The following is a 10,145-nucleotide window of genomic DNA, read 5'->3' as shown; positions in this document are numbered from 1 at the left end:
ATCATTATTTAAAATACTATATATATAGTGATGCTTTGTTCAAGCTATTCTAATGGGCAATAAAAAGTTTTATAATACTTGTCATTTAATAATTGAAAATAAGAAAACGAAATAGATAACAGCAATGATTTAAAAGAATAACATTTCTTATTATTGTAGGTTATTGAAAATGAGTTTGTAAGTGATGTTAAAATAAATTATCCAGGGAAGGAAAAATAATCCTTTCTTATCACTTTGCGTCCGTCGTCCGTCGTCGTTAACTTTTACAAAAATCTTCACCATTGGGGTATCTAGTTTAAAAAATGTGTCCGGTGACCTGGCCAACCAACCAAGATGGACGCCATGACTAAAAATAGAACATAGGAGTAAAATGCAGTTTTTGGCTTATATCTCAAAAAACGAAGCATTTAGAGCAAATCTGATGTGGGGTTTATTAGGTCAAGATCTATCTGCCCTGAAATTTTCAGATGAATCGGACAATTAGGTTGCTGCCCCTGAATTGGTAATTTTAAGGAAATTTTGTCTTTTTGGTTATTATCTTGAATATTATTATAGAAAGAGATAAACTGTAAACAGCAATAATTTACAGCAAAGTAATACCTAAAAATAAGTCAACATGACCAAAATGATCAATTGCCCCCCTAAGGAGTTATTCACGGCCCTTTATAGTCAATTTTTAACAACTTTCAAAAAATTTGTAAATTTTTACTAACTTTTTCCACTGTAACTACTGGGCCAAGTTCATCGTAGAGAGAGATAAATGTAAGCAGCAATAATGTTCAGTAAAGTAAGATCCATTAACAAAACACAATTTTGTCATAAATCCATCTGTGTCCTTTGTTTAATATTCACATAGACCAAGGTGAGCGCTCTAGTTTATTTTTGAACTTATCTTTTGAAATACTTATCTTATTCTATTTGACAATGTTTTGTCTGAGCCGAAAGTTGACGAACCAGAGGTGTTTCAAAGAACGTCTCGTCCTTTTCCTAAAAAAAAAAGATCCTAGGAAGTTACCAAGACCTTTTTGATAGATATTCCGCATCAACCTCACAACTAATGCACGATGGTATAACAGGTTATAGTAGTCTTTTATTTGTCTTTGATAATTAATTCTTAAAAATAAGTCTATTTTTTTGTCCGGCATATCCATTTGACGTGATTTCGTACTTATAATCCAGCCATTGTGTTATTGTGATATTTTTTGTATTCTTGTCTTTCGTTTTTGCTTTTCTTTGTTGACAAATTGTTTGCTTTTATCGTATTCAGATTATATTACAATGTTGACTGCTGTTCCCTTATTTTTGACATCGTTACCTTTTATGTCTGTTTCAACTTTGTTTTTTTCACACATCGTTGATAATGTAATGGAATTTTATATGAATGTTATACTAGTGAGAGTCTAAGCTAGCTATAACAGCAGGTTTAATCCATCGTTTTCTACATAAGAAAATGCCTGTACCAATTCAGGAATAAATGACAGTTGACTTGTTTTCCTTTCGTTTGATGTTTTTGAGCTTTTTATTTTGCCATTTGACTATGGACTTTCCGTTTTGAATTTTCCTCGGAGTTCTGTACTTTTTTGTTATTTTACTTTTTACTACAAGCCCTGAAAATACAAAAAAAAAAAACTAAGCTTTAACCAATGTTCTTCGAGCACACACCTCACTGCATATCAAGACGGCTTCTATCACAGATTTGGATGAGTAATTGGAAATATATCAATCACGCTTTAACTTTGCATTGACAGCTGCGGTAGGATAACATCAAAAAGTTACAATATTCAAGGTTCATCATAACAAATGGACAAATATGACCGTATGTTCACCTCAAACTCTACTCTGTGTACATGTAACATGAAATATTGTCCCCCATGAAATAGTGTCTGTCAAACAAAATTTCATATAAAATATTGTCCACTGACAGTATTTCATAATGGAATATTGTCCACTGACAGTATTTCATAATGAAATATTGTATTATGAAATAGTGTCCTTGTCCCTGAAATTTTGTCACCTCTTTCTTGACAATATTTCACTATGAAATTCTGTTCATGACAATACTTCACTATGAAATACTGATCAAAACTAGCTTTGAAAATCTTTTTTAATTGAATTATTACACAATTAGAAATAGTACACATGCATGCATCATGCACATTTTAAGATTTATAACTAAAATGGTTTTGTATAGTAAGGAATTTATATTATTACTAATAGTGAGTTTCAAATTTGCATAGATACTTTACAAATGGTTAATTATAGATTAAAAAAATGTCAAATAGATATAGGAAGATGTGGTATGAGTGCCAATGAGACAACTCTCCATCGTATGTTTCATTGTATTACATTATACTGTACAAATATAAGTAAAGTATTGACAATCACTTATTTTGTAAATATATACACACAAATTGCTATATACCATCTCTAACATGATTCATGAATATATGTTGATAACCTACCCTTCATGAAACAAAATTCCATGACAATCTGTCTATGAAATATTGTCTCAATACTCACAAAATATAACCAAAATATAACCTCCCTTTAACAGGAGGACAAAATTTCATAGTATTCATCTGTGAAATATTGTCTCAATTCACACAAAATATAACCTTCCTTTAACAAGACAAAGTTCCATAGTATTCATTTGTGAAATATTGTCTATATACAGACACTATGAAAATTTGTCTTACTCTGGACATTTTTCCATAGACAAGGACAATATTTCATTATACATAGTTATGAAATATTGTCTTGAGGTACAATTTTTCATAGGACAATATTTTGCTTTACATACAGACTTATCTGTACAGTTTGGAATGTTTAAGGCCTGGCATCCACTAGACATATAAAAGTTAAAATTATTTTGCATATCAGAAAGATGAAATCTTGTTTGGATTTTAATGGGCATTTTTTTTCCGTTCCTGCAGAGGGTGTAAAAATTAACTAATTTGGGAAACAACTTCGAGATGATCCCTCTCAGGGAACAACGGGTTTGTATTGTACTGATTTTCCTTCAGTCAGGATTCTACTTCGTCAAAATTATCTCCTCATTACGCCAGTTCATTTTCAAAATCGTAGAAATGGAAGCCATTGGAGGGATGACGCGCTGCCAATTTTGCTCTCGGAAACCGATAAATTTATCCACATTGCACCATTACGATCCTTATATGTCAGTTGTATTTTAAAAGACAAATGTATCAACTAGTTAATGAGCATCAGTTAATGATCTTGTCTGCATTGATTCAACTTAAAACTATTGTCTGATCGGTTGTCAGGTGGAATTTTCGAAAATTCATAAATGTTTAAAAAATTTATAATTAAATATTTCGTGTAAGGGCAGACTAAATTCTTTTAGTGTTTGAAGACTATAAACCCTAGTTTTCACACACACAAAATTATAATTTTTCGAAGATATGCGTTTTCATCATCCAACTTGAAAGACTGTGGTCAAGTACTTTCAATAAAAAAAAATAGCTATTCGAACACACCTACTCTGTTTTTGTTCTTCATTAGATAGGTATTTCACTTGACCCATATATTTCATCTTTTAGTACTGTGATTTTTTTTTTATGTTATAAAGTCCACCTGTAGCTTGGGTATATAAAACTGATAGAATCTAAAGCGAGACGATGTATGAAATAGTCTTGCTTTGTACGATATCAAGACAAAATATTCAACTCAAACACGCTCTAACATAAAAAGGTACACTCGATTTTCTCTTTTCGATACAATTGTTACCCATTTTTTGGAATTTTTTCAAGAGTCACATAATGGATGGGCAGACACGAAAAGGACTGAACTAATAGATTGATATGTTTTCCGTCCGTGGTAAATTAAAAAAAAAAATCAAAGATTATGCATTTTCTACATCCAACTTGAAAGATACCCATGTCGTCGACTTGATATCTAATTGTTCTGCTTAACTATGTACAAAATAAATTGAAAACTTATGCAAATGGTGTTTTTAAAATAAAACACTTCGTAATTGAGAAGAAAATTGTAATTTTGTTTGTTTCTATTAACTTTAAAAAATTTTGTCACTATAGTAAACATTACAGTAAAGCATTTATCGCCTCTCTAACAAAGAGCTTCGATCATTTTGTTCTATTTCAACCGGGTTTCCGACTGCCTTGATTTGCATGGACAATAGATATTTACACATCTATAGGTGAGTAAAATATAGGAATTGTTTACATCTTCTGCAGGAAGGGAAAAAAATGCCCATCAAAATCCAAAAACGATTTTATCTTTCTGATATGCAAAATTATTTTAACTTTTATATGTCTATCGGATGGCAGGCCTAAAAACATTCCAAACTGCACAGGTAAGTCTGTGCACAGAGTAGTTTTTGATGTGACAATCCGTTTGTTATGATGAACCTAATATTGGGATAAAGAATTTGACAAAAAATTGACCTATTGACAAAAAAACGTAATAAATATACTCTAAATGATGCATGGTTTCTTATAAAGTAGTCTACTAATGTCCTAATGTATCTTTATTTAGTGTCATTCTCGTTGCAGTTGTTATCGTTATCTTTATTGTCAGCAATGTGCCAAAAGGGGAGAGATCCGTTTGCGCCAAAAATGCGTCCTTTTGCGCCACAACTTTTTTTCTCCAATGCTACGTTTGCGCCACCTGTTTTAAAATTACATGGTATCATTTGCGCCAAAAACGAAACATACGATTGCGCCAATAAGAAGAAAAATAACTTCCGTCCTCCTTTACTCGGAATTGGAACCGGCAGTTCACACGTAAAATGGTGGTGCATGGGTACTTCTCAATTTATTGTATACATGTAGTAGCTTGTAACTTCACTTTATTGTAAAAAAAAAAAGGATGAAATGCATAAAACTGTCCAAAATAATTCCTTCGGAAATGCTTCTGCTCCATAACTGGTACGTCTTGCGGTAGATAGAAGTCCAGTCTATAAGGATAGTGGGTAACAATCACGGTGTCATCAACATATGTGACTAAAACATTGTCAGCATAAGCTTCTATTTTCTTCTCTTTTTGGCATATATCTTGTATCAAATATTTAGCAATTCTTCTCTCTCTATACACGGACTGTCTAGTGGCTCTAATGCATTTCAACATTATTCAAGTCATTTCTCTCCAGATGCTCATACTCATGGTGAAATATCTCCGAACATAATACTTTTTAAGCCAAAAATAAGAAGAAATATTAATTATTAATGTTTATGATAGATATGTGTACAGGTAAATTGGCGCAAATGAGTTCCGAATATTGGCGCAATTGATACATTTGGAAAATAAAATTTGGCGCAAATGACACCCCTGAAAAACAGTAATTGGCGCAAAAGGACTGCTGCCAAAAAAAGTACCAGTAGATAAATGTTAATAGAATAATGGTGTGTTCGATAACACAATTATTATAAGTTTCCATTTCATTTGGAAAAAAAAATATTATCATTTAAATGTTTCGCTTTAATTGTTTCTCGAAATAAATGAATAAGAATCTTCTTTGATATCATCATCAAGCTCATATTTAAAAACAAAGTGGAAGTTATCTTTTTTTTCATGCAATGATATCTGAAATCATATGAGAAGAATGTCCATAAAAACAATTGAAGACATTGCTTTTGCAGCTCTTGTTTTGCTTTCAACAACATTTATATGGGGGAAATCGAGATGCTATAATCTTTTTTTTAAAACGACTTTCTCCTAATTGCAGAACATGAGAAAAGGGGATCGAACTAGCTTTTTACTGATTTCCTTCGAAGGAAGCTCGATGAAATCAAAAGAATAAACGAAAATGTCGGCGAGAAGGGGATTGTACAACGCAAACAAATCCATGTAATAATACTATATAGTATATGTAAGGTACCATAAATAATCGCTATCTTAGTAAGATCGATAATTTGTTTCTGTAAAAAACATTTGTTTGTGCATTTGACAGTTATAAGATTTCAAAAGATTGGTTGCTTTTTCAATCATACTTTTTCATGGTGTTCATTACCATAATGCATTATAATAATAATAAAAAACAGTAATCAACTCGATCACTTGCAGGGAATTGTTTGACGAAATCTAGTCATGCTGATAAAGCAAGCATTAATTGTTGCCCTCAAACAGTTTACACACATGTAGATATAAAAAGATGAAGTACGAGTGCCAATGACACAACTCTCCATCAAAGTCACAATTTATAAAAGTAAAGCATCATGGGTTAAGTGTATTCAAACAACTTATAAGAAGGGCTTTATTCTAATCGACCTTTTGATAGTTAATAACATTACTAAATTCCGTGTAACTTATAAGTAGCTGCTGATAAGACACAATGACATGATCTATCTTTGGTCAAGAGGATTTATTTTTCTGATAAGGATTCCAACAACAGTTCCACATTTGGCATCTATCTATCGCTACACAATGTTTTCTCTAGCCGTTTTGTTTTCTCTTATACTTTTGTCAGAACAATGCTGCGTTCCTTCAGAATGGGAAGCTGAACAGTTAGTTACATCAGCCACAAAGAGTGCTGGAAAGACTGTTCCAACTGTTTCTAAGGTAAGATAATGTAGGAGTGAAGAGAAAACAGATGGCCTTTTTAATTTTCTTTTATTGGAGCGTCACTGATGAGTCTTTTGTAGACGAAAAGCGCGTCTTGCACAAATACAACATTTCAATCCTGGTTCCTATGATGAGTTTATTTATGATAAATACTAGGACAATGTCATATTTATGATTAATACAATGATCAAAGTATATAAATATGTAATCAGTAAACACATGATGATATTTTTAACTCGAGAATAATAAAGCCTTAGTTGAAATATTTGAAATATCTAAAACATGAATATTTTTAATTCATAATCTTTAACTGAATGTTGGTGTCTAACGATAGTTTAAAAAATGAAGTAAAACTGAGTAGGTCAACCCAGCAACATAAAACATACTGCCTTTGTAGATAGACAACTTTTTGTAATGTAAAAAATAGTTCACAGTTGAATTGCAATTCTTATATTTCCTGTAACATTTATTCACAACTTCTATACTTCACTTAAATACATACCGAAAGGCAAAATATAATTAGTACATTATGCATTGTAGTCTATGCTAAAACTAAGCTGGGATACACCATTGAGGCGGTTTGCATTTATAGGATCCTACATTTCCGGAGGCAAAGCTGGCAGCTTTAGAACATTAGGCGACTATATATCTGTATGTATATTGGAGTTATCTCCGTCAAAAATAAGAATATCTACAAATTCTATCCACCGTCTGATATGGCTTTGTATAAACGTTCCACTTTTGTGTATCATTTGCGATTTTTTACTTTATTGGTCTTGTTAATATCATCCTTTTCGATGTGACGTGTACAAAAATAAATAAAACTGGATATAATTTTGTTAGCAGTGGGTTGCGAAGAAAATTCAAATTCAAATACAAATACAAATACAAATAATTGTGAAGCATCAAGTAAAGAATGTTGTATTCAGTCCAATAGTCTAGCGTTCATTGCCGACATTAAAATTTAAAGGTTTTTTTGTTTTATGTAATAATAAGAAGAAGTATATAACTCCGAACTAAGGAAATAGCAAAGAGAAATATTAGAACATGAAAACTAGCTACAACTGTTCTATCATTCATAACTAACAATATCTAATAAATTCGTATGGTTGTCATAATTGCAATTCTTTTACTAGAAGTACCAATTTAATTCACCTGATGTGGGTTTTTTTATTTAACAAGTGGTACTCTAAATTCTTGAACGTTGATGATGAAGTGCAAAACCCGAATATGGTATGATAACATTATAGAGGAATAGATCGGTGTGATGCAAGGTTCCATGCTGATGGCCGTACTTACACCTATATAACTGTTTATTTCAATAGAGGGTTGTCTCATTGGCAACCATACTAAATCTTATCATTTCTATCTATAGAATGACGACAGAAAATATAACTCATTCCTGAATGAACTTTACCTTTGTTTTCTGCAGTTCATTATTTACAGGGTTGAAGTAAACATGATAATTTCATTTCGGTATTTATTTATTTCTTGCTTTTCAGAATGTCAATTATGAAGTTATCGATGGTAAATGTAATGTCACTAAAATTATGAAGCCTTTTTCAAGTATCCAGTGTACAAACGGTAAGTAAAGCATGTAATTTTTACTAGAATTATGAAGTCCATCTCAAATGTCACGTGTTCACCCAATAAGTACACAATCACATATATTAAAAAAAAAGCTTCATATTACACTTAACTTAAATTGAGAATGTGTCAAAGAGACAACAACCCGACTAAAGAGCAGACAACAGCCGAAGGCCACCAATGGGTCTTCAACACAGTTCGAGGAACTAAAAATGCTTAACATTCTGAAACTGATTTAATTTGTACGTTATCCATAGAATTGAGATGACTTCGTCATCTGTGATTTTAACTTTTTCACCCGTTATTTCGTTCTGTTAAAATACGATAATAGCTTTCTGAATTAAAATTCTAATTCGATCTGAAATTGTTTCTGTTTTAAACACAGTCGATTACAATTTGTTATATTTTTTCGTCAATCAATAGTGGTTATAACGCTAACTTTCTAGAATAAACATATATATATGTCACGTATATCTAGTTATGATGATAGTTATTCCATCTTCATTGTGTTTTTGTTATTGAAAATCTTCACCTTTTTTGTACTATAAGCTTGTTTTTTTCCTTTAACAATAGCTAATGCAACGACAAGTTCTCCAGTATTCCTAGGACTTAACCAATTACAAGTTACACAATATACATGGCAAGAAGATGGCTTGACAAATTATATGAACTATGCCACTGGGTGTATTCCTGTATCCTACACTAGTTTTGGACTTGTTAACAATGGTAAGGAAATTTTACGAATCCACAATGAATTGCACTTTTACAATCGTAAACCCTTGGGTGAATCCGCTCCTCTCCTTCTATCCTTAGATGAAAGTACCGAATCGGCCGAGTGGTGACGAATGGCACTTTTAATGTGAAAAAAGGAAAATCTATAAAAAAACGAAACACATTTTATCAAAAAATTAGTTATAAAGTCTATATCATGACTTGGCAGCATTTTAATAGTATCAATTAGAAATATTTAGAAAAATTATAGGACAACATTTTATTTATATTTTTTTTTAAATAGTACATATAAAAGAAACTTTTGAATTTAAATGACATGTCTATATGGTCGTATTTACAGATCGAGTATATAGAAGTGGGTCTTTTGAGAATCTCACTGTCGGCATAAAAGATAGATCTATATTCAATATACCTCCAGAATGCCGTGGTTCATCTTTGGTAAGTTGCTTGTAATGTTTCACAATGTTTTAGTAAATGCATTTTAATTTTCTAAAGAGACGTAAATAATATGTTAATAAGTCTTCATGACTGATTTAATGTTCTATATTTATACTATATCAATGCATATAGAGAAATCTTCTAGTGTTCAATTTTTAATGAGAAAGGTAAAACAAGTCAGAATTCTTGAATTATATGCGAAAACTGTTATTTTGAAAAAAGAAAAAAAAAAGGAAACGGAAATCAACAAAAAACAATTGGACAGTTGAAACAGTCTTTACATATAAAACATATAATTCTACGATTGGATATTTTCACTTCCCTCATGCACCAAGAAAACTTCGAAATTTTTTTTTTAATATATTTGTATATTGAAGTACAAAAAGGTATTATTTTATCATATTAATCATATTTTTTTACAGTAAACTTAAACATTCTTCGTTACGATAGTAAATTCATATAATCTGTTTTCCTATATAAGTGATTTTACATTTCAAATAAACTAATGATTTTTGTATTCTTTTACAGAATACATTGGGATAACAAGAATCCTATCATGGAGGCCAGGAATTTTAGACTTTTGAGTCGTTTTGTATATCTATTAAATAAATTATTTGATCTAAATTGTATAAATTTAGGTGTTATCCCAGAAATTATTTTGTGTCATGTGTTACATACATAGACAGTTTTCCAGGAGCACAAGATCCTCGAGAATTATTAACAAGAAGATTGAACATACTGATACCATTCCTGATATTCTTACAATTACGATTTTTTAGACTTTTTTCAACTGAATCATAACCTGCAAAACTTGAATAGTCAAAAAGTACTAATTGCATAAGTAACCATGT

At 31.1% G+C, this 10,145-nt stretch overlaps 1 protein-coding gene across 1 annotated transcript; it reads left to right on the top strand.

The window, feature by feature from the left end:
- Positions 1–6,324: 6,324 nt before the first annotated feature.
- On the top strand, positions 6,325–9,918 carry LOC139518403 (ependymin-related protein 1-like). The gene is made up of 6 exons (XM_071309950.1): positions 6,325–6,534; positions 7,078–7,188; positions 8,040–8,121; positions 8,698–8,850; positions 9,197–9,294; positions 9,823–9,918. Exons 1-6 carry the CDS (start codon positions 6,400–6,402, stop codon positions 9,835–9,837), a joined length of 594 nt encoding a protein of 197 aa, XP_071166051.1. The 5' UTR covers positions 6,325–6,399; the 3' UTR covers positions 9,838–9,918.
- The last annotated feature ends 227 nt before the right edge of the window (positions 9,919–10,145 follow it).

The sequence above is a fragment of the Mytilus edulis genome, chromosome 4 (assembly GCF_963676685.1).
Source record: "Mytilus edulis chromosome 4, xbMytEdul2.2, whole genome shotgun sequence".
Classification (NCBI taxonomy): Eukaryota; Metazoa; Mollusca; class Bivalvia; order Mytilida; family Mytilidae; genus Mytilus; species Mytilus edulis.
Note: the sequence above shows the minus strand (reverse complement) of the source record. Positions and strands in the feature narration are given on the sequence as shown.